The sequence below is a fragment of the Sinohyriopsis cumingii genome, chromosome 4 (assembly GCF_028554795.1).
Source record: "Sinohyriopsis cumingii isolate HCF-2022 chromosome 4, ASM2855479v2, whole genome shotgun sequence".
Lineage (NCBI taxonomy): Eukaryota > Metazoa > Mollusca > Bivalvia > Unionida > Unionidae > Sinohyriopsis > Sinohyriopsis cumingii.
The window spans coordinates 29,569,543-29,596,142 of NC_142964.1; the positions used below are offsets into that span (position 1 = coordinate 29,569,543).

General features: G+C 37.1%; 1 protein-coding gene across 2 annotated transcripts in view; it reads right to left on the reverse strand.

Moving 5' to 3' along the window:
• LOC149800871 (TIMELESS-interacting protein-like) overlaps window positions 1–26,600 on the reverse strand; it is a 53,307-nt gene that overhangs the window by 22,509 nt on the left and 4,198 nt on the right. For both annotated transcript variants that reach the window (XM_089954892.1, XM_089954891.1), the window contains exons 3-5: window positions 23,749–23,842; window positions 17,073–17,148; window positions 13,902–14,024 (exon numbers count right to left, since the gene is read on the reverse strand). In XM_089954892.1, coding sequence (XP_089811018.1) covers window positions 13,902–14,024; window positions 17,073–17,148; window positions 23,749–23,842 — 293 coding nt within the window. The remainder of the gene's footprint in view (window positions 1–13,901; window positions 14,025–17,072; window positions 17,149–23,748; window positions 23,843–26,600) is intronic.

A 26,600-nucleotide genomic window follows, 5' to 3' on the forward strand; every position in this document is an offset into this window, starting at 1 on the left:
TCCCTTACCTACCCCCAAAATAAGATGGGGTATTGATCCAGCAGAGGGTTGGTTTTTTAAGGGTTCCCCCCCTTCACCTCCACAAATCTATTCGCCAATGTCGTCTGATTCGCCAGGTCCATCGTCAGATGAAACAGAACCAAAAACAGGAAGCGGATATACAATTTGCCCTGACAGTGTTGTCAACGATGTATCTCGCCTTGAGGTATTAATCGGAGGAAAACGAGCCGGAAATAACTCTCGCGAAGTAATCAACGAAGCCTCAGATATTTGTCAGCGGTTATTCCGCGGTGGCATCATTAATTCTCACATTTACAAGGAACTTGTCGATGAGCTCATCGATTAAAACAACACAATTGAAATAACATGATTGTTCACAAACATCAGCGCAGACCCAAACAGGTCCGCGTAGTAAACTCTCGATTGCCCGTATACAGATATATCCACGGCAATGGATTCGGCGATATCATTGGAAGTCTCTTTACGCGAATAATACCTAAAATCGGACCCATGATCAAACAGCTCGGGTTAAAAGCAATAGGAAAGATCGGCGAGACTGCCGTTTCTGGTATCGGTAATTTGGCCAGTAAAGGCTTCAATGTTGTCAAAAGTAAAATATTAAATTTAGTGCGCAAAAAACAACCCGTCAAATTACCTATCACCAGAGAAATGCCACCCGAAGTCAGTAAAGCCATAAATGACGCGGCAAATAAAAAAATAAACGATCTAGCGCAGGAAGTTGCTAAGACAAATCTAGCGCAGGAAGTTGCTAAGACAAATCTCGCAAATGAAGTTGCTAACACAAATCTAGCAAAGGAAGTTGCTAAGACAAATCTAGCAAATAAAGTTGCTAAGACAAATCTCGCAAATGAAGTTGCAAATACAAGCTTCATTTCAGGCAGCGGTCTTCGTTTTAGATGATATTCTTAATAATAAATGTTCGCACAAGTGTCAAATGAAGTGTTTGACATGGACGAGCCTGTAGGTAGAGACACATCCGTGCGGGATTTCCAGTATTTCTCATACGACGTAGTTGACCCAAATACAAATAATCGCAAGGAAATTCAAGTCCACGATACAACAAGATATTTTCTTCCATCTGAGGCGTATATCGAATTTGTTGGTAAAATTGTAAAAAACGATAATACCGAATTTGATACCAATTTTAAGGTTGGATTTGTCAACAACGGTATCATGGCATTATTCAAGAGCGCCACTTACATGATCGATGGAAGAGAGATTGAATCAATCACGAACAACGTTGATATAGCAACGACGATCATAGGCCTAGCCAGATACTCGGATGATTTTACCAGATCGGCCGGCCCTAGTATGATGTTCGCCAAGGATAATTCTGATGAAGCTGATCATAATCAGTATAATATTGGTGTACCGACAAATGCCGCTGGTGCTGCCCCCGCCGATACTTCAAATGTAGTGCTCGCCCCCAATAACAATTACAATCTTGGATTTCACACGCGAAGGAAAATGTTAAAAGATGATGATCGAAAATTTTCCTGTGCAATTCCACTATCTCACATTTTTGGATTTTGCAGGCATTTCAGAAAAGTTATTTACGGGGCAAAACATACGATAACTTTCGTTCGAGACTCCCCCGCTGGCGATAACAGAGCCATCTGGCGAGAAACAGGCGCGGGTGCAGGTGATGACGTTAAAGTTGTCCTTGAAAAAATTACCTTGTGGATGCCATCGATAATTCCATCGATGATTGTGGAAGAAAAATTATTATCATTCATGAATCAAGGCGGAAAATCCGTCATGTCCTGGCTGACAACGATGACCGACTCCATCGATAATATTAATATTAACGGAATATTTACTTGGCGAATTGCATCACAACAGGGTGCTTCGGCACCTAGACACATCTTTGTTGTACTCCAAAACATGAATAGATACGATCAAGAACACAATCATATGATATTCGATCAATTCGCGGCAACAAACGTTTCATTGAGAATAAACGGCCAGCAGGAACCATCCGAGGAAATAGCCATCGATTTTGCCAATTATTCGACGACCCGTGCGTATCATCGATTGTTAAGTTTCATGGGTCGCGATCAAAATATCGATACCGGATTGCAAATATCACAGCTGGATTTTAATACTTTCTATCCTATCTATTACTTTTCCTTGGAACATCTCGACCTGGTAAAACAATCCGTTGTCGATATCCATTTCAAAGCCAGAATTAACACAGTCGGAATTAATGCAAGAGCCATCGCAGTGATTCTCAGTGATAGAACAATGATCCTGGAAGGCATCAGCGGCAGAATGAGAGTCATCGACGCTCCAGTCGAGAACATGTGACAAATTCCAAATTTAGATTAAGCGGTTATTAATATGCCATACGAACACGTCAGCGTAACTCTGACCCCGGGTCAGATAAAAAAACTCCAATCAGCGATATCAAAGCGATGCGACATGAAATTAACACTGAAAAACGATCAGATTCACGGTGGACCTAACTAACTAGAGGTCAACGTGAACGATTTACCAAGGCCAAATCAGCAAATTCCGGTGTTCATGTGAGCCTTTCTATAGGCGCCATCAGAGACATGGTCAAAACAGGCGGATTTCTTCCTCTATTGGGGCTAGTGAAAATGGCTCTTCCGGCGATTGGAAAGGCATTCGGATTAGGCGCGCTCGGAGGGATAGGTTCCCAATTAGGTTCCGCATTAACAAGTAAAATTACCGGAGGGAGATACGGTAAAAAAAAAGGGAAACGGCCTTTATCTAAGACGCCCCCCGTACGGATCCGGCCTAAGATTAGCACGGCCTATTCAAATTTAGATCTACTTAGCGAAGCAAAGAATAAAAAAATAAAATTTTTTAGAGGCGTATTTATGCGGGATCAACTACCAGAAAAACCAAACCCTACCGAGACGGGAATAATAAATCTCGATAAAAATACCGGCCCTGGCACGCATTGGGTTGCCTACGCGATTAATCCTCGCGAAGTCGTTTATTTTGACTCATATGGATTAGCACCACCAAATGAATTTATCAACTACGTGTCAAAACTAAAACTTCCGATTTGGTATTCGACTCTTCCAACACAAACATTAGCGGATCCACCAATATGCGGCCCAGAGTCAATTAACGTCCTCGACGCAATTTCAAAATCATCCGGTCCGTATCACAAAATTGTATTTGAATATGCCGTAGATAAATATCATGGTTGACATTTATGGTAGATCCCTCTACAGGAAGGAAAAAACAGAAACAGGCGACATCGATACATCAAAATTTGCAACCAAGAGTGATATTAACAATCTCCTATCGCTGTCAGAAGTAGATCCTGGCGAAGTTGCTGTTTTTCAAAATACCGAGGGAAGATTACACACCAGCAATGTCAAAATAACTGATATAATCAAGCGAGAAGAATATAACGATCATATCAGTCAATTTACTCGCCAATCTGAGATGGTATTAAAATCTATCGCTGATATCGCCGATATTATCGCGGAGTTCCCACCAAAGGCCGATCTCGTGGATATAAAACAAAAAAATAGTGAGTTATCAGCGGCGATGCTTCTAAAGGCCGATAAGGCACCAACTGACGATTTCCAGGAAAAAATAACAAAAAGATTTAACAAGCTAAATAATGATCTTAAAAAACTCGAGGAGGTATCAAAAAATCTCAGTAAAAAACTCGACGAGGATATAAAAAAATTCATCGATACCTCCTCAACTACACACAGCGATCTCAGTGAGAAAATAAAAAAAATCAACGAGGAAATTACTAATATTCTTGCCGAAATTAACGAAGTAAATATCTCGTTGGGTCAGAGAACAACAATCGACGATCTCAACAAAAAAATCAGCGAGGAAATTAATAAACTCAGCGATGTTGTTGTTCCCGAATTTACCAGGGGGTTTAACGCGGCGCGTGAATCGACAGATGAGAAAATAAAAAAAATCAACGATGAAATTAACATGATACGTGAATTAGCGCGTCAAAAGTTAGATGCATCAGTGAACGACGGAAAAATTCAAGAAATCAACGCGAAACTTCTCATCGCAACTACAAAAATTGACAAAAAGGTCGATATAACATCACACGACGATCTCAGAGAAATTGTGAGAGAAATACACGCGGATGTTTCAACGATGCGAAGTTTGAACAATAAACTTCTCGACGCAGCCACAAAAATTGATGATTTAAAAGAAACAATAGTTAGGGAACATATTGGATTATTAAAAAATATTACTTTTCCACCGGAGGTAAGAACAAATAATCTTATTTGTTCAATACCGTTTGTGGTGTCCGGTCTGGGGATGAACATATGGAAACCCGAGGAAAATTTATTCGGCTTCTCTGCGCCAATTACTGGGTTATATCGAATATATATTCTCTCAAGGATAAAATTTAAGATAACAATAAAAATACATAAATGGTACCATACCTTCGATGAATCTTCCGGATGTTTAAATATTTTACTAACTAAAAATATCAACGAAACATTTACGTTAGAACCGCCAGATAGAACCACCATGGGACCGATCAATTATTTTACAATTTTCGAATATGTTTACCAAATACCCGCAATTGATTGGATAAACTAACTAATAAATGACCGCATCTGACTACCGTTACAATCAGGCGAGGTCATGGCAGGATTCGCTAAAAAAACTCCTCGACGAGTATCAGATAAAAATAAAAAAATACCAGCGTAGATTAGTTGCCATTGACGTCGCCGTGTACGCGGTATCCGCGGTAGTTGCCGGCGCTGGAATAATTTTATCCGCGGTAACAACGATAGCGCCAATCGTTGCAACGATAATAATCTCGTCAACAACGACAATCGCTGGTGTTCTCAATATCGTAGCGAAAAAGATATCCTCGTGCACGAGTGAGAAATTGTCTCTATACAAGAATAAACTATCCAAGGTCAACGACGCGTATTCGAAATTATCATCGTTGCTTTCCGAGAGTCTCAATGATGGCGTTATCTCCGATCCAGAATTTTCGGCAATGACCAGTATTTACTCGGAGATTGAACAAATGAATATTAATAATGTCAGAACTAGCCCAGATCGTGACAAACACGACACCGCCGACAACAACACTAATATCGTTAAGCTCAACCAAGCCAGAATTTAGCATCAATTTTCCAACGCCAATTAGCGTCAAAGAAATTGCGTTAACACAATTGCGTGTCTACAATAGATGGCCCAATGTTAGATCGAAATCATTCGGCAGATTATTATCAAACAATTCACTTGTTTTTGCCAACAAAAACAAACCCGATGGAACACCTGATTGGATCGTCGTTGGCATACCAACAGGCAGTTACGAAATTGAGCAACTAGGTAAGGAATTTACCACCAGAATATCAAATATAACTGGCGATGCTACCCCGGGAATAAAGATATCTGCGCACGATCCAACACTGTCATCGATGATAGAAGTGAAATCACCTTACATGGTAGATATTTACCAATCATCGATTAGGACCATATTAGGTTGGCCTGAAATCGCACCTCTGGCAAAACCAGAAAAATCTGATTTTATTATTCCAGGTTGGTACGAGGAAGCTCCTCCAGAGCAACCGGAACCAAAAAAAGAAGATTTTACCACCGACGAAGGATGGTACGGAGATATCAAACACAAGACTCTGATCCACAGCGCCATCAACCTCATAAATAACCACAAATTTAACCTGGTAATGTTCGCTTTTACTTTTATTAACGAAAAAATTCTCTCGTGGTTGCCTCTTCCTAAAATTCCCCCCGGCGTGGAAATCTTCGACGCTACCCACATTAACAGGATAATAGCCCCCATAGACGGTATCTTGGTAAGAAGAACCATCAACGAATTTAATCAAGAACATAAATTACATTTAAATTTATTGCGGGAATCCTTTCATGAATGCATCTTAAATAAATCAGGCTCATGTAGCGAAATTATCGGACGCGTGAAAATTTTAAATCAACTCGCGAATGATGTTGAATATTATCATGGTATGTTTATTCAGGCGATAGTCGACGATATATCAATTGCCGATTATGTTCTTCCTATTAGCAAATTCGAGTTGATCAAAAATTCAGGAGAAAAACAAAAATTCATGAGAGTATTTGGTTTAACCGAGGAAACGCTACCAAATTTCAAATTTCCCGATTATGATGTTGATAAAATGAGAAAATCTGTTACTGATACCATCGATGATTTATTTCCGAAGTTACATGCCGCGTGGACTAAAAAAATACAATCAGAATCGATTCTCAAACACAATAACGATCCCGCCGGGCAGGGGCGGCATATCTCGCCAGGTATCGTTAACATAACGGAAGTTATCGCGATTTATCTTCACGCGGATGTTGTCGAGGGCAGCTACAATGTTGATTCGTCAGAGTCAAATCAAGCACAGCAGGGATTCATCTTGTATTCGTTTTCACCTAGCGCTTCTCCTGGTTATTTGATAATAAAGGAGCCAGTGAATCCGTTTTACCTAAGATGTCATAATCGATTGTTGTCAAGGATAAATTTCAAACTAACGGATCAGAAAGGAAATTTGCTTGATATACGCGGGGAAACGATAAGTATCAATCTGCTGGTAAAATCGTGAGAATCGCAGATTTTTTGAATCTGTACACCAGGGAAAAATGGGCCAAAAAAATAAATAAAAACCGGGGAAATTTTCAAAATTGGAAGATTTTTTTAATTTTTGTTTTTTTTTTGTTTGCGGAAATCTTCAGGAAAATTCAAGGATCAGAAAATTCCTTGGCCTTGCTCTCATCGACAAGTTTTTTCAGTTGTCTGACACGCGAGCTTGTAATTTTTTTTGATTCATATGCATCCGATAAAATCAACCTAGCTTTTTCTACCAGCGTCGATAATTTAACGAAATCCTCGACGCGATCATCGCTGACTGTCGCAAGTGATTGATACATCGCGATTTGGATTTTCTTTATTAATTTGTACTCTGACGGCAGCGTGTATTTATATTCGAGTTTTCCCTGAACAATCGTCTCGAATTCGGATCGGATTTTATTCGCGTCCAACTCCGAGGGAAGATTTATTTTTTTCTTTCTCAGATCATCGATGGCTTCGATAATATTGTTTATGGTTTGTTCATCCATGTTATATTAATTTTTTAATATTCAATTATTCTTCGTCGAATATTATTGGGATATAGGAAAATTCGATCCAAGTGCCGAGATTATATGAAAATGTTGCATTGATTATTTTTTCTGCCGCACGTTGCACCGATGCTTTATTAATACTAAAATATCTTGCAGCTGCTCTCATCGATTCGAATATCATCTCCTCACCTGTTTCTCGATTTATCGATTTAACCGCTTTAGCTGGTCGCCGTACGCCACCGGTATTACCAAATCTTGAATTTTCACTCGGAGTTACCGCGCGAAGATTGGATATTTTATTATTAAGTTTATTTCCGTCAATGTGGTCGATAACAAGCCCATCTCTAATAGGTCCGTGATAACACTCGAAAACAAATCTGTGGCATAAATAACTTACTCCACTAAAGTTATGCAACAGATAACCCGAATTGCTAACCCTACCAACATTTTTCTTCGTTCTGATATGTCTGACAACACCATCAGATGATGCCTCGTAACCCTCGATGGTTGGATGCGATCTAAACTCGTGTGTGATTTTCATTGCAGGAATCGTCGATTTTAGTTCCATATACAATATTCTGTTTGTTTAAATCGTAATTTGCCTTGAATCGATTAATATAATCTTCTTCGCATGTTATTATCGACGAGGATCTTTTTTCATAATATCGCCGCAATTCCCGATAATTTTTTCCTCCACAAGCCAGACACAATCGAGTTTTTCCTCGAGTGCCAACTTGGCAAACTAAACACCGTTGTGGTCCCTTGCTGCCTCGTCGAATTGCATATATATGAGCGCCACAATAATCGCCTCTGCAGGATTTGTCGCATGATTTTGTTGATCCGATTGGTATCCATTTGCATTGCATATTATAATTTAAATATTTGTCTAAAATATAATAATGGATACATTTGATCTTGATGAGGCAGAATATATCATTCCTGAGGTTGATCGCGCCAAAAAAGAATTTTTCGATGATGGGGCGATTCACACTTGGTCGACATGGAAAACTAACGCTGTTGATGCTACGATGAATCTGGAGCGGGCCAAGAAGATAATCGAGCATATAAAATCCGAACACAAAGAAGAACGATTTATCTTTGGAATAAAATTTATTGCACAAATGCCTGACGACACTTGGATTATTCGCGATAAACGAGATCCCGTGCGTGGCAGTAAGAAAAACGTTATTCTTGATAAAAATTCGAAGCCAGGATTATTATTGGGAATTGACGGTCCTTATTATGCCAGGGCATATCCATCTAGTGCTGTTGTTTATGGAATTTATCGGCTGAATAATAATCCCGACATGAAAAATCTACCTGCGATGAAAGAATCACCGATGATAAACTGCGTGGCTGAGCGTGTTATCGAGCATATGAAAAACGCTCGTCGTGGATCTGGTCTGACCCAGTTGAGGTTGGATAAAATTAATTCATGGGCGAAGACAGTTGTTGATGGCGCATCGATTGACGATGTTGCTGTGTTGAGCAAGAAACTTAAATTTCCTATTACCGTGAAAACACTATCAGGAGAAATATTATATTCGTCGCCGTATAGATCTCGAGGAGTACCAATCGAAATTGTTGATCATAATTCACATGCGTGGTCGCAGTCGGTAATGATATTTCCGCGAAATCGGATTGTTAAATTTTATCCCGTGGAAGGCGCAAAAGACAATTCCGATGCTATGTTCAGATTTATCAAAATATTAGCCGCGTCTGATCCGATATCGGTTTGGTTATTCTCGAGCGAAGAAAAATACGATCAGTTTATATTGCCGCGAGGAGATATTTACCGTGATGAAAAATTGCATGAATCTATGAGAAATATCGCGGTGAAATATTCGTCAAATCCTGATCAGTTATTAACGAATTGTTTTACTGTTCCGTCTGTTGCTGCTCACGCTGCCAGAGAAAGAAATTCGTGGAAACCTACGAGAAACGAATACCTCGCTGATATTCAACTTAGCTGTATCGAATACGGCCATGGCGGATTGTGGAATACCAAGTATTATTTCGAAGACATGATCTCCGTTGATATGAGCGCGTGCTATCCTGGAAGTTTCCTCGGATATGGCGATTGTGCGGATTATTTTGCTAAATTTGGCCATCCCACCAACGAAATGACAAGGGTAGCAATTAACGGACCGTTGCCTGATTTTGTTATGACAGGATTCGCTTATGTTACTTCATTCGAGTTTGCTGAAAATTTACATAAAATTTGTTATATTTGGTTCGGTCGGCATTTATCTCAACGCAGATGGGTTCCCACGGTGTTGTTGAGATATATGCTGGATTCGTCAATGTTAGTATCGTTGACGGTGAGTGAGGCGATTATATCATACAGGAAACAAACTGAAGTGTGGTTGCCGACGGATTGTGAAAACGCGAAAGATATCGGAAGAAAAATAATTGGCAAATTTACTCAAGGAGGATCCGTTGATCATAAACACCGACACGCTAGGTTGTTTATCAACGATGCCGAAATGGACTTTATTATTGCCGATACGGTATCGCGAGGAATATTCTGCAACAGAGAAAATATTATTATTGACGGAGAAAAATTAGGTACCGTAATTAGCTATCTCGATGGAGAATCAGCGCAGTATACGCATTTGAGATCATCGATGCTCGCTTATGTGAGTATAAATTTACTGTCGATGATAAATAAATTTTCTGATATCGCGGTAAGGGTCGCAACGGACTCGTTTTATATCGATAAGAAATATCAGTATAGGCTGGATAATTTAATCGCCGATGGCTCTTGGGGCACTTGGAGGATAAAAAACGAGGATATCCTAGATTATTGTGAAGACGCCGATGTCGAAGATTGCGATAAATTTCATCGAGATAAATTTGAGGAAATATCAACGGCTGCATCTGCATTTGACCCGATTTCATGTAACAAATTCGTTTACATGAATGGTCCTGGTGGTAGCGGTAAAACAACGCGAGCGATAAATTTATTTGCGAAATCTGATATGATAGTGTTGACTCCAACTCACAGATTAGCGCGAGAAATAAGGCAACGCAACGTTGATTCTTGCACATATCACAGTTATTTCAAATACAGCGGTGGATTATGGGATTCGGCTCGCATGGGAAATAAATATATCAACAAAATTATAATATTTGATGAAATTTGCACAGTAAATTTAGTTGTATTAAAATCATTCCTGATCTGGCTGGAGGAGAAAAATACCGCCGTGATAATGTGCGGAGATCATGGCCAGCCTGATCCGATTGATGGTGAATCTCCTCACGAATGGCTCAGGAATTTCGTTGACTATTATGAGGAAATCGACGCCGATTATAGATCCGATGATATTTTACTGACTGAATTTAAGAAATTAATTCGATTACAACCGAATAAAATTCAATGCGATGTGATGAGAAGAATAATCGACGAGACTCCGATGGATATTTTTCTTAATTTGTGGCGTCCCGATCATTTGATTGTTGCTAGTAGGAAAATTGTTCGTGATATTATTCAGGAAATGTTATTCAAGCTGCATTGCGAGAAATTTACAACATTACAGGTACCGTTGAGTTACAGGCCCGCTGATACCAGGAAACAAAATATCAGTGTTACTTTACCCTGCGGAGAGGAAAAGATCTTGGTACTGAACGATATTATTCTTGTTGATATTAATCTTGTCAATGACGCGATAAATGCAGAAAGATCGCCATGGAAACTAGGATATGCAACAACGATACATTCATCGCAGGGATTAACCGTGGATGGCCAAGTTTGGATTGTCGATGATAGAATTTCCTGGTCAAATTTAGTGTATTTAGCTGTGTCAAGAGTAAGAAAATTATCTCAGTTAGGTAGAATTCGGTTTCACATTAATGACGCTGGCGGTAGTTGAGTATCTTTCGGTATTATTTGTAATTCTTCCTTGGTAAATCCGCGTTGTGGCGCTAGCGAATCTAGGAAATAAATTGCTGGTCTTCCCGATGATCTTGTTACGGCTGATATTTTGTGTGTTGTTACGCTCCAGTTTGGATCGGTTGCTCTTTTTCTGCCTCCCTCGGCCTCGCCTTCTTTATATAAATACCTGACAGTGACGCTACCTAGCACAGGCGGAATTGTGGAATCTCGCTTTAGTGGTATATTCGATTTTGTAATTGCAATTGGAAAAAGAAAAAAATAAAAAAGGGAGAGAGATTATATATGTCTATAGATGTGAGGTAATCTTGTTACCCAATCATGAGATCGATTATCTTGAATAAATTCGCGCGCGTACTGATATCCGAATAATCGTTCTGCAAGAGTTTTTATTGAATCTTTCGACGATAGCCTGATTGTGATGAACACCTACAATACCGCGACGGATTTTAACATTATTCTTTTTCATCAGTGAAGTAACCGCGCCAAGAAATTCTCGACCTGGATCAACCTGGAGAAGCTTCGGCCATGTTAATGGAGATCGCGAGTAAATTTTCTCAAATGCCTTTGAAATTTCTGTTGCTGTTTTATTCGATAACGGTTCCGCTTCTTTATACCTGCTGGCGATATCAACGACTGTCAAGACATATTTATATGTGACTCCGTCGACGGTATCGTAAGGAAGAAACATTAAATCAGCCTGATGGACTTCATTAGGGACACTGACGGTGAAACTTGCATATGGTATTTTCTTAGGCGGAGGAAGATATATTTGCCAGACTGCCTGTTTCGATAGCCACGATTCAGCAACGGATTGTTTTACTTTAGCGGCTTTGGCAAGTTTGGCAATTGCTGATTTTCCTCGCCAGAATCCTCGCGGAGAATAATATATTTGCTCCATTATTATTTACCAGCGCCGAGTACTAATTTACCTTTCATTGCGCCTTTTATCAACCAGGTTGCCAATTTTTCTTTGAAATTTTTGTCAGGAATCGCGTCTATTGCATGAATTAGCCTAATATCAGCGAGATGTCTTTGTTGTAAATCCCCGCTGCGATACGCAAGATCGTGATAGTAACACGCGTTATCGATGGCATTTACTGGATCTTCGCCGGGATTTTGGTTGATTATTATCGTTGAGTCTTATATCGAGCCTCGTACCAGGTCCGCAGTAATTGTATCCTGGCAGATGCTTTTCTCCCGGATATTTCGCCCAAGGCAGTCCAGGTAGATTTTTCAAGGAGGCGGCAATGTCTCCTCCGGTTCTTCTACTTTTTTTTTTTACAAATCTGAACTTACGTGTCTTACAAACTTCGCATTCTCCTGCAATTGCGTTCCTGTTATTGCGTGTGACAATTTCGATTGGATTTATCGTAGCTGTGTGAGTGCGACACTTAACACAATATAGATCCATGTATTCTAGTAACATGAATGTAATTGATTTTTCAGCCACGAAGCGACGCGAGCAGGTGAAACACAACGCGGTGTTACCGAATTCGATAAGGATGATAATTATTGGCCCGTCTGGTTCTGGAAAGACGCAGTTGTTGCTAAATTTGATAATGCGATGGTTAAAATGGGATAAATTGTATTTGGTTGCACCGTCCGTTGATGATCAGCGTTGTTATCAAGTGCTAAAGGAATTTAGCGACAATACCGACGAAGGCACAATCGAATTCATCACAGACATCAATGAAGCTCCATCAGTGGAAAATTTAGATGGTGATGTTAATAATCTTGTTGTATTCGATGATGTTATGCTGGATAAGCAAACTAATCCGGCTAGGATATTCTCGCGTGGCCGACACAAGAACGCCGATGTGATTTACGTGACGCAGCGATATACGCAAATTCCTAAAGTCATTAGGGACAATTGTAACATTTTGTCGGTTTTCAATGGCGTTGATACTCACACGCTGAGAAATATTCATCAGACTTGGTGCAACGGCGATATGGACATAAACAAATTTAAAAATTTCTTCAGCCGCGCCCAGGCAACACCACATGGTTTTATCACGATTAATCTTCATGATCCGCGTAGTAGATATCGAATCGGTCTTGATCAAATTTATTCATGAAACTTGCAGCCAAACTTTGCAAACTTCGTCGACACCAGAATAAATCCCCCCCCCCCCTAAAATTGCTGTCCAAAATCAATGATTTTTGCACACAAAAATTGCACTCGGTGACGAATTTACGCAAATTAATTTTCGTAGGAAGGCTTATTTTTGAAATCTGAGGCTTCTACGGAGAAAGTTCTCGTAGGAGGCTTTATTTTGGTCTGGGGGTCTGGTCTGTAGAACTTCCCTGCTGCTAGCTTTGTGTAATTGAAAAATATAATTTTTTTCCCTAAAATACAAAGTGAAAGAATTAAAAGAACTTACAGTATGGTGAATTAATTCTTATGATCTTTTAAGTTCAATATTTCTGAGTAATCTCAATAAGTTCCAATGGCATTCCAAATGATGTAAATACTGTACTGATGTGTCAACAGTACAGAAAGAAACCACTATTATAGTTCCAAATTGTCTTTAATTCACTTTAATTCCTCAAAGCTATTAATCCAAATGTCTTTGAACAAATTCACAGTAATTCCGTGCAGCTATTAAGCCAAATGTCCTTTAAATTAATAGGTGACTACTCCATAATGAAAGTGCCTTAAATGGGTTCAAAGTATATCTTGCTGGAACAGCCCTGAAACTCATACAAAATTCTAAGTGCATTTTGTTTTCTAAATTTGATTGTGCCTTCCACAGGCCCTTGTTTCAAAGAAAATGCCAAAAGATCTGTTTTAATTCTTAGGGCTATTCCATTTAAACATACATGGTACCCAGGGAAGGCATGTTTATAAAAATATATGCTAGGGTACTCAGATTACCCATAAATGATGATGAAAACAAACCTGAACTTCTTTCTTTGAGCCCAGTCTTTCAATTCTCTGCAGCACTTCATCAAATGGCATCTTGGGAAAGAGACGATGACCCCAGTGCTCCAAGCGGTGCATAATGACATCTAGATCTTCTGCCTGGGGAATGTATACATAAGGTCAACATGGTCAACAAAACTGGTTAGGTTCATTTCGGAAATGGTTTAGAAACTGAAGTTAACAAATAGAATAACCAGTCAGCAGAAGTTCAGAATACACCATAACCTGCCTTATCAGACACCTCCATATATTAAACACATGTTCATAATGGCCACTTTCAGGATCTGCAACAAAAATCCTTTTATAAATGTCCTTCATATAACAGACACCTGTCTAATGCAAACTTTATGTTGGTCTAAAAAGCTGGATATAAAAGAGATTGTGATCTATCACATGCCTTGTTTATCTTCCTTGCAGATCACATAACCACTATAAGATATATACATATCAGTCAATTCCTGCTTGTTTTGACAAACAGCTACACAGTGGCCATAACCATTATAAGATATATACATATAAGTCAAATCCTGCTTGTTTTGACAAACAACTACACAATGGCCATTTTCCACGATTATATCATAAGTTTTATTAAGACTGATTTTATTTCTGATAAGATCATGATTCAGTGGAAGTGGTAAGGAGCATCCCACAAATAATTTGATTAATTTTGAAAATTAAATGGTGCATGAGTGAGAACAGGTGACTAGATTTGGCTCAAATTTTGTATAATGTTCATAGTGTTCTCAGATAAAATCTAGATCGCACTAGTGGTCTAAATGGTTAGATGTGGGTCATGGGTTCAAACCGTGCCCAAGTCATACCAAAATATTATATAAATGGCACTAACAGCTACTTGTTACTCTGCATTAAGAGGTTAGCATTAGGATTGGTCAGCATGATCTACTCAGAAGCACCTATCAAAGGGAAGATTGCTGACTGGTCAAAAGAACTGACCTTGATTTACACTCCCTTACACTGTAATTTTCAGTGGAGTCAGACCTAAGCTACAGTGTTTCTTCGAGTGGTAGACTAGTTTATAATCCTGGAGTTTTGACCTGCTATAAGTTCATCCTAATCCATAAATTTGTTAGGTAGACATAGAGATGAGTGTAATTTATACAGGTAAGTGTAGTACAGTCAATAGCAAAATATGACAAAAGCACAAGTCACTGAACAACACTCAATTGCATCCTATACCAGCTTAAGTGTAGCAAGGTTAGTCCACTTTGTTTTCACTGTTAGATGGTGAAATTTTCAAAACCTTCAAGTTCTATTTATACCATAGCAACTAATATGCACCATGATTCAAGTCATATGTTGAAATTGCACCAAGGTCAGGACCAGTGTTTTTTCCCCCCAACTATCAATATGTAGAGTAATTTTCTGATATATGATTCAGCCAACAATTATCCATAGTTTGTTTTTTTGTCACTTTCTTTTGATATCTTAAGTTCTTTGATCAGCACTATAAGAGTGTTCATGGAACATGAATGTCCCAACACCAGTGATGCTGTAAAGAATAGCTGGAGATAGGGAGCTTCCCTCTTGACTTAAAAAAAATCCCAAAAGTGGGGGGGGGGGGTAGGAAAATTACAAGGTGGTATGAAATCTTAACCCATAAAATATGCACACACATTTTTCAATTTTCCCATCTATGTATCCAGTGCTCTGTTGAAACTGAAATCTTCATATGAAGTTGTAGCTACAACAGCATTATTCTGCTGACAGAAGGTTTGTGATTGTGGAATGAATGTTGCAATGTGCAAACAAACCCTCTTCACAATCTGCAGTATGTACATGACTATCTGAGATCCTGAGAAATTTCAATTGTTTCCATTTGATCAAATGTCCCAAGAGATGAGGTCAGTTGTTTCAGCAGAGGGAAATTTAAAACAATCCCCTTATCAACTTCTGACCAGATATAGTCTTCAGCACACCTGAATTTCCAGTCGTGCACAGTCAGTCATTCGTGTGAAAGGCACATGGAAAAGGTTGCTAGACACCACATACAGAGCAAAGTATGACCAAGCTTAATAAGAAATAAACTACAAGTTGGTGATTAAAGCAAACACCTTCACACAGAGCAAAGTATGGCCAAGCTTAATTAGACACAACTACAAGTTGGTGATTAAAGCAAACACCTTCACACAGAGCAAAGTATGGCCAAGCTTAATTAGACACAACTACAAGTTGGTGATTAAAGCAAACACCTTCACACAGAGCAAAGTATGGCCAAGCTTAATTAGACACAACTACAAGTTGGTGATTAAAGCAAACACCTTCACACAGAGCAAAGTATGGCCAAGCTTAATAAGACATAAACTACAAGTTGGTGATTAAAGCAAACACCTTCACACAGAGCAAAGTATGGCCAAGCTTAATAAGACATAAACTACAAGTTGGTGATTAAAGCAAACACCTTCACACAGAGCAAAGTATGGCCAAGCTTAATTAGACACAACTACAAGTTGGTGATTAAAGCAAACACCTTTACACAGAGCAAAGTATGGCCAAGCTTAATTAGACACAACTACAAGTTGGTGATTAAAGCAAACACCTTCACACAGAGCAAGGTATGGCCAAGCTTAATAAGACATAAACTACAAGTTGGTGATTAAAGCAAACACCTTCACACAGAGCAAAGTATGGCCAAGCTTAATTAGACACAACTACAAGTTGGTGATTAAAGCAAACACCTTTATACAGAACAAAGTATGGCCAAGCTTAATAAGACATAAACTACAAGTTGGTGATTAAAGCAAACACCTTCACACAGAGCAAAGTATGGCCAAGCTTAATTAGACACAACTACAAGTTGGTGATTAAAGCAAACACCTTCACACAGAGCAAAGTATGGCCAAGCTTAATTAAGATTTAGATTAATCACACATTTAAAATTATTTGCAGGATTCAGGTTTCATTGTACGAGTTCTTGCACAGTTAATTTCAAACTGCACAAGAGATGGTTAAATTTGTGTAATTATAGCTCCCACACTCAGCCTAGCAGCATCACTGCAAGACAGTGCCTGAAACCTGACCTGATTGAAAAAATAACAAGGTCAGGTAAGGGTTACACACTATACCTTCCATAACATTCATGCTGGGGAATATGAAAAAAGGCACAAAAAAGAGTTAGAATGTGTCTACCTCATGTCCTTTACCCTTGAACTTGACCTTCTCAAAAACTTTGGGAAGAATGGCAATGCCTCTTTCACCTGTCAGCCTGAAAGGTTAAAAAGAAGAGTTAGTTAGCAGGAGTTCAGTATATGTCATTTTTCTGGCACAAGAATTTCAAGAAATATAGGCAAAATTCTGCAGAAAGGATATACAAGTCACAATGACTTTAAAAAATACAACGAAACATGCTTACTGAACAAGAATGTCACACCTGTGACTTACTTTTGGTGAGATAGTGTTGTTCTCATGAAGATGCATCCACACATAATGCTGAAGGACTCTGCAGCTAACAAAGTCCATGATACGGACTCTGCAGCTGACAAAGTCCATGATATGGATATAAATTCTCCACTTAACCTAAGCCAATGAGGTTTAAAATCCAAATCACATCTACTTTGTCCTGGTGCAAAATAAATGTCAATTTTCAAATGTCACCTTATTTTGATTTTTTTATTATTATTAAACATTTGTAGAAATTTTTTAAATGCTTATTTTGACAGAAAGCACCTTTTTAATAAAATCATGCTTTTCAAAGAATACATTAGCATTAGTATAATAAGCTTGCTACCAAAATGATGACAATCAACTTCTCTATCACTGTCACAGAGACAAAAGGCAGTAACTCTTTCCCATTACCTCCCCTTACTACCATCACTTGTTGCTAGTTATAAGCAAAGCAATTTATCAATGAGGATGTTGACATGGCAGGGAGGTTCAAAGGGTTTAAAACCATTGTGTACAGGTGAGTATTCTTGGAGAAACAATTACTACAAAAAATTGCATTCTGCCTCAAATACATTCCTCAATCACATTAATATTAGGAGATCTGGTAACAGGAGGGAATGATAAACATCTAACCTATATCCTAGACATCCTTCGAGGAAAGAAGGACTGGACTCCCTATATGAAAGATAACCCACTTCTTTTAACGTTAAAGCAATGCAGCCGACAGTCATGTTATCTAAGGCAACTATGTCTGGTTACAAAGAATATTGAACTCTTCTTACAAAAGACAAACTTTTTATAGCTGAATGCAGCAAAAGTGCAAAACTATGCCTATGAGGAGGCTGTACTGCCATTAACTGCATCAGGTGGTCACCTAGGTAGCAGCCAATGGACCCATCAGATTTAAATTTTGAATCTGCGAAGCCAAACCCTTTTATAAAAACTTTACAAGGTTGACTGCATTCCATCCAACTGCTTCTATTATGTCTCAAATCGAAACGTTACATTTGAAATCGAGCTTCTTAGATATCAATCAAATTTCATGAGGCAAATTTAAGGCTTCAGTTTATAACCCACTTCAACCATGATGATAGGGCTTGAGGCAGATGTACTCTTTTAAGAGATTCAATAGGAGAGTCATTTTCTTGATCCATTACTTTTCTGTGCACTTCAAGTAATGCTTGTGGGCACAGACAGGATCGTGCATGGTTTTGCTAGTTTTAAGTTAAGCAAGATATCAACAAGTGTGCTTACATACCAGGGAGGTTAAAAGGGTTTTAAAGTAATGTGTTAATGTAAATATTCTGGGAGAAACATAACTTACTTAAATCTGCATTTACCCTCACATCTCTTGACATATCTATCGAACAGTACGAGGATGAATATGATGACTCATTGCAGTCTATTCATGGTTACAAAGACTGGTTACATCAGAAGGATTACAGAACCGTCCATTCTGAACTGGAAATATATCACATACATGCCACCCTCACCCCAAGAAGCTTAGTGTAATTATTGCTATAATAAGTGGCAAAAAAGTGTAATTTGGGCATAAAAAGTGTATATTACATGCCAGAATTAAAATTTACAGCAAGTATGAATAAGATACATTGTTACAACTAACCTGGTTCCGCAGCTAATCAAAATTCTTGTCACAAAGGCCAAATTCCACATGGATTAGAACCAGAATACAAACACAAAATATCCTGAAAATTATTTATATTCAGCAACTAGTCTACATGTCTGAGCGATCATGATCTGGTTACTGTAACGATTACAGTCATGTGCTCAGAATGATGTAATACACTGCACTCATAGTCTTCTTTTAAAGTCTGTAAAGTGTTTTGAAGTTTGAAAAGATCCATCTGCTTTAACATTTTCCATCATATAACATCCACAACTCACACGGTAAAGCATTTCACTTAACATCTGGCACATTTTCTTTAAATGTATAGACTGGTTCACTATCTAACTTATCAATAAAAAACTCTGTGAGGCAAATTTCAAATACAAAGAAACCTGTCTGTCACATACAGTTGCTATAAATGGGTTGTTGTGATAGATGTCATGAGTCCCTAATAAACTTCTGTCAACATTAGTCATCACGTATATTCAAGATAAAAATCTGATTTAATTGTCTATATGGATATTAAATTCATCAAAATAATATATAGATCATACTTGAAATTCAGTACCCCATGTATGAAATTAAAAATCAAGCAAAAGTTCCCTTGCTTATGCCGAAAGACAGAATACTGAAGTTGAACCATAATCATGCATACTGCTATCAAACAGAAATGCACTTATTTTTGACAAACAGACAGCATTGATAATTTGTAAACAATATTTTTTATGATGTTCCTAAGATTGTCATTTTGAATGAATATTTCCAGACAATGATCTTTGGGTTACAATATCAGTTATGGAATTAAAATTTAATAGCATGTGTATTATGCCAGAACTTTTATGTACAAATAATTTCGCGAAAACAAGTACTTGTGCCAAAGTCAGCTGGTAAACCAATTTCAATTAGCACAGTCAAATATTGTATTTCTGGTGGAGATGATGGACATAGAATGATACTGAATGAAAGCGAGAACCATGCAAAAAAGTTCTATCTTCAGTGTATTAAAATGAAACATATTCGTAATGGAACATGACTTTGTGGTGAATGTCAAAACGGAGTTTTCTTGAGATGATTTTGGAAATAAAAAATTATTTATTAATGATTGGCTTTTTAATCTGAATTATAACCAAATTATTGATTTCATGAAAACTATAAAACATTACATGTTTCCTCTTGTTTGTGTATCCATTTGTTCATGCGCAATGATGGATCTACTTATTTATGAAAGAATAACAAAGAGGTTGAAATTTAAATGTTTTACTTAAAGATAAAAAGTGGACAAGTCATGCATTTGGTCTTGTGTGGTTGACATGCACAACGGAACGAGATGTATTAGGATATCCTTTACGCACACAATGAGATGTGCATTCATAATGGGAAGAACAATGTTGTTACATGCTCATTTGCATGGCTAGGGAATCAAGATGGCAGATATGAAAGTACACACGCTATGTGATGTTGTGTGAAAACAGTGTAAAGCAAATGAGGAAAGTACTCTTATGCTTTTCTTACACAAGAGACACCCTTTTAAGAATATTGTCAAATTTATAAGAGTGGAATAAAAGAGATGATAATAAAAATGACAAATAGGTTTTATTGCTTTATTTTTATTCCATTTTTTTATGGTACGAAAAAAGTAATCCATATAGTCTATGAAATACTTGTCAATGAACCATGTATGAATGAAGTATCCATCATACTTGACAATGAACCATGTACGAATGATGTATCCATTATACTTGTCAATGAACCATGTACGAATGAAGTATCCATCATACTTGTCAATGAACCATGTACAAATGATGTATCCATTATACTTGTCAATGGACCATGTATGAATGATGTATCCATCATACTTGTCAATGGACCATGTACGAATGATGTATCCATTATACTTGTCAATGGATCAATGATGAATAATGTATCCATCATACTTGTCAATGGACCATGTATGAATGATGTATCCATCATGCTTGTCAATGAACCATGTACGAATGATGTATCCATTATACTTATCAATGAACCATGTACAAATGAAGTATCCATCATATTTGTCAATGAACCATGTACGAATGATGTATCCATCATAACTGCCAGTGAACCATGTACGAATGATGTATCCATCATACTTTCTGATGAACTGCTCATCTTATTTATTTATAACTGCATATATTAATCATATCTGGAGTTCCCTATGCTGATCACATCCATTCATATACAGGCTCATTTGTGTTTCTTTGTTGGAATTCCATGTAGTGGTAAGTTCCATGTATATATCATTGTCTTATATACATTGTTGGACCTAATGCATATGAGACAGATTTATTCATTATTCATAAGCACTATAAATAAACATCTAATTTACATAGCTGTTTTAGCATTCCACTCCCACCCAGCATCAATCCTGTTACAGCAATTAACAAAATAATGAAGCACTTGTTATTAAATAAAAGCTATTTTTAACCAGTATTTCCCTTTACACACATTTGTGTGTCAGGGACGCATGCTGAAGAAAACTGACACACATTTTGTTGCCATGCGTTTTTTGCTGCAAAGGATTCGCATACTGCGACCAGGATTTATTTAATATCCAATGCATTGGACGAGGGGTGACATCGTGTATATTTTGAGGATAGGCATTGACTGGTTCCCTGCTTTGTTTACTCACTGTGTTGCGCTCCTCTATTTGTATAGCGGAGTGCTATGCAGGGAACATACGAAATAAAGAACCAGACTAACACAGGCAATGTTATGACAGAGTAGCTTTCCCTAATCTCGCAGGCTCTCACGCGATTTCCACCGAGCTCAGCAAGATGTCATCTCGATGTATAGCCTCAATGCTTGTTGCACTAGAAAGTGATCTCCAGATTAAAACATCGTGCACTAAGAATCATTAGCGAAGAAAGTGAAAAACAGCAGAACAAAAAAAGTAACTGTGGATCTAACTTGAAAAATGGAGAAAATAATTCCCTTGACTGGAATACAGCACATCCATTAGGATTACCGGTGTGACTTCTGATTGCAAAGACTGCAAAAGTGAACAATTCTTTCGTGACAGGGTTTAAGAATTTTAAAAAATCTGCCCTTGTTTACCACAAGATATCTGGAGAACACATTATAACCCAAGACATTACTTCATAACAAAGAAATCAGTAAACTTGCAGAGACAAATGCGTTTATTTGGATTACAAAGACAGGGGGTCATTGCAGATTCTGTTGGTTTTTAACTTTGCTGCAATAAAAGAAAGATCTTAAAGTTCAAGTGTAACTTATTAGAAACAAGATGAATCATTAGCCTCCTTGATTTTTGGATAAATTTGTTCTAGGACGAAGTATAATTAAACTGATGATAGTACACATTTTATGACAGGCAGTAAATTAACTGCCATTTGGTTAAAAAGATTTAGTTGGCTTTTTGTATTGGCTTATATGTCATGTGTTGGTCTATAATATTGCTACAAAAAGATTATAAGGAGACTGTTAAAAGTACGACTTTAAACTAAAAGAAAAATGAATTAATAAATTATTCTTTGAATGGACAATGCATTTGTTTCTTAATTGTGCATGTTGTTTTATTTGTATTTTTTTAGATAGATTGAGCGAGAGAGAGTACGTTGTGCAAGTTGCAATATCCTATGTCAAACTGAAAAAGTATGGGTGAGATGAAATTTTGTCAGTACAATTTTGACTCCCACATTTTTTATTTGACCCCAGTTCTGACAACAAAATGTTTTTTAACCCTCAATTTTACACCCCTGGGGGATACACTGGTACCCTTTGTCTATAATGATATACAGACAAACCGGTCACCCAAGTTCAGCGGTCACCTGGTCATAAGTCGTTCTAATTCCCCAAATTTCATACATAAATGTCATGTAATCAGTGTTCACATGTCCTCTGTAGTTAGCAGCCATTTTTTTCTTAACCAAACAATGATTACATCTTGCCTTCCATGGTCCTTTCATTCCCTCATCAACAAAGGTCCCTCATATAAGCCAACAGTCCTTTGAACTTGGTGAGTCTGAGCAACCACTTAACTGATCAATTCCCTAATGTGTGGACATCTGTTTTCATGCCTAATTACACCAACTGGCCTAAGAAAAGTCAGTCCTGTGCTTCCCAGTCATAGGTGAAGTTTGGATGTGAAATAAAAGAATTACAAAAAATTGATCAAAACTGACATGTGAGACAATGCTAGCAGAATCAGTAATGATTTAATGTACATGCAGGATTAGAGTAAGGATACATTAATCTTGTGTGGAATGTTTTACTTTATATTATTTTCATTTTTGCCACTATCTACACTAAATACATGTAACTTGATAGCATACTACTATTGCTAATAGTAAATGCAAAATAATAATAATAATAATACTAATGCTATATTTTGTGCATAGTAGATGCATTTGTCATGAACTAAATTTGAGAGCTGACCAGGTCTTCAGAGGTTACATGTCTACAAAGGCCACTTTGACATTTTCCCATGGGTGACCACTGTAAACAATTTTGACTAGACTTAAAACACAATTTTCATCTTTTTGAGGGGACTGGTTCAGACAGTTGCAAGCTTATTTTCCTATCATTAATGTGACTGAACATTTTAAGGATAAATTACTTTTCAAAATGTTTTTTTTCTCCTTTTATTTCACAGTTGACTGAAAGACCTCAGAATGAAATAATGATAACATACCGGAAAAGACACCCTTTACTCTGTATGGGCAATCTAAGCAGACAAATGTAAAGGAATAACGTAGTTACATCATGTTACTCCAATGAAATACACCAGAAACTCACCTTTCAGGGTCCAATTTTGGCTGAGGTCTTTTCACCACTCTCTTTGACGCTCCCTTTGAAAGGTCCTTGAGGCGAGCTAGTACTTCCATATTTTCTGTCACAACAAACAAAAATAATCTGCTTTTACTCTAAAAAAAGAAACATCATAGTTAAACATACATGTCTTTGGATTCTTATATATAATTACCTGTATTTTCCAATTTAAACAATAATCTACAATGATTCATCAGTAAGCAAATATGTTTTGTTTCTTATTAGAAATAGACAGGATGTAAAATCACATGTTTGAACCAAGGCTTCATTTTGCATCAATGTCTACATTCAACATCTATAAAAAATGCCATGATATAAACTTAAAACATTCACTTCATCTCAATGTATTTCACTGGTCAACACTCACATCAATGGAACAACAGTAAAGTCATCTGAATTTACAAAAACTGTAAATAATATATTTGTTACAAAGTCTGCAGAGACAAATACACATCAAGTATGTTTTTCTCTCAGTAATAATAAAATACTATGTCTTAAATTCACTTAAGTACAATATAATGATTGTTACACTGTGCATGTATTATCAAATCTGACAACAGCAGCCATCTATGAGAAAAGACAGAATTGGCCATTGTGCACAGGTGACCTCTGTACACAGGTTCACTTTTCAAAAAGAATAACTGGAGAAGCCAGTTTCTCAACTTGCCGAAATCAAAAGAGAGAAGCTGTAAATATTGAATGACACCTGACCCTAATGAAAAGATATGTAACCCACATCTCTTCTCAAAGATAAGCTTTTCTTCAGACACTGCTTTATTACACAATCTTACAACTCTATGGTCTAAAAATTAAGTAAAGAAAAGAGCAAAAGCCAAAAGGTTTTGTAAAATTCAATAAATAATAATTTTATTGCCCTAAAATACAAAGTAAATACTTATAAAGAACTAACAGTATGGTAAATTGAATGCCAAATAGTCCAAAAAGTTTTATCAGAAGTTCAAACATATAAAGTTCCTAATGAATTTTAATAGTATTCCAATTAATTCCAAAATGAATGTGGTGATTTACCTGTAGTCTCAAATGTGTTAATGTGCCAATAGCCTAGATTGTAGTGATGTGCTAAGAGTCTTTTAATGTATCACAATTATAAAATCCAAAAATGTTCTTGTCTGAAAGCACTATAATTCCAGTGAATAATAATTTGTATAAATAATTCCACCAAATGAAATATTGAACACAACAATAAGACTGATTCTGCCTCAAATGTTAAAAGCAAGAATGAGTAATTTCTCAAGTAAACCAAATAATAAACCCTTTACTTGACCTACATCTCAATTACCATTTTCTGGAAATACTGTCACTTAATGGAATTTTCCATTCTAGACTTTAAGTTGTCAATAAGACAAGGTCTATTACAAAAATTATAACATGGTAACACAAGGTAGACCCTTATTTTTCCATGGGGAATTCCCAAACTCAGATTAAGATAAACATGTTTACTTTCATTAATAATTTCATTAATCCACACGCATGGATAAATATTAACTATCCATTTTTTGTTCAAAATAAGTTACTCGTCAGGTACACAATGAAACTTGATTCTGGTAAAGTTAAAAAAAAATTAGCAAACAATACAAATTAAATATATGAAACAACAGGCAGGTATATGAAGATATCAAACTATTCCAAACACGCTCACACATTTCTGCTGTGATAGCATGAACGGTTTTCCCACCATCCAGCAAGTGAATTGCTTTGACATTTAAACATAATGAAAAAAACTACCTTGCTTTTAAATCTGACATATATGAACCCATTGAGTTACACTGTCAATGTGACTGGAGATATGAATAAAAGCAAGACAAGAATGTTTTCAAATCAATTCATATGATGTTCCTTTTAATGTCAAAACAATGCCTTCCTCATGAAGCAAAAATTCAGTTTGCACTGACTGAGCAGTCACTGTAGACATGCTCCACTGACCACTTAATACAGGTATAAAAAAAAGGTTTGGTCAAGAAGCACCTAGCCGCTGATTGCAGAAGGCAGTTGACTGCTACATACAGGACATTTATATAGAAAAATTTATCAGAGGAAATTAGAATAGCACAGGTGACCACTGAGTAATAATGACAAGACAGGTTTGACTTTAACTGTATCCACGACACATTAAAGTAGCTAAATTATATTGCACCTTCAGCAACTCATGAACCCAATTATAATATGGCAGCTTGAGTGGATCCCATATTTACTCTGTAGAAAATGCCCAGAAAACTAACCATTATTTGTTGAACATTAAGAAAATTATGATCAAAATTGGTAAAGGTAACCCTGATATATTGGTTGCTTTATTGTTAAGAAAAGGCAGTTAGTGTCTGGAAATTTGAATCAACAATGGTCATATTTTATTACATTTTCTTTCTGACATTTTTTTAGTATACATAATTAACAATCTTATATGCCAGTGGCAACACTTTATGAAATAAATATGAATGAAATAATTGTTAAAATGTGATGTTTGTGTTTCAGTCACATATTTGATTTCAGTGTGATCATAACTGATATTCCCTCTTGTATTCAAATGTGAAAAATGTCAATCTACTGTCACTGTATGCCCACATGTGTTTCTGTGAGAACCTAATTAGCTCCTATTTAGATCTCCGATTGGTGGACATAATTGTTGCATTGTTACACTCATTTAAAAGCAGACCTGCTTTGTCTTATCATGTTAATTATCTATTTTGTATGAAATCAAATTAAGAGCACAAAATAAGTAAAAAGTTAAAAGGCATGCAAATCCTACCTAATAAGAGCTAGCAGCCACAGTTGTGTCTCATGTAAACTCATTTCAATTGACC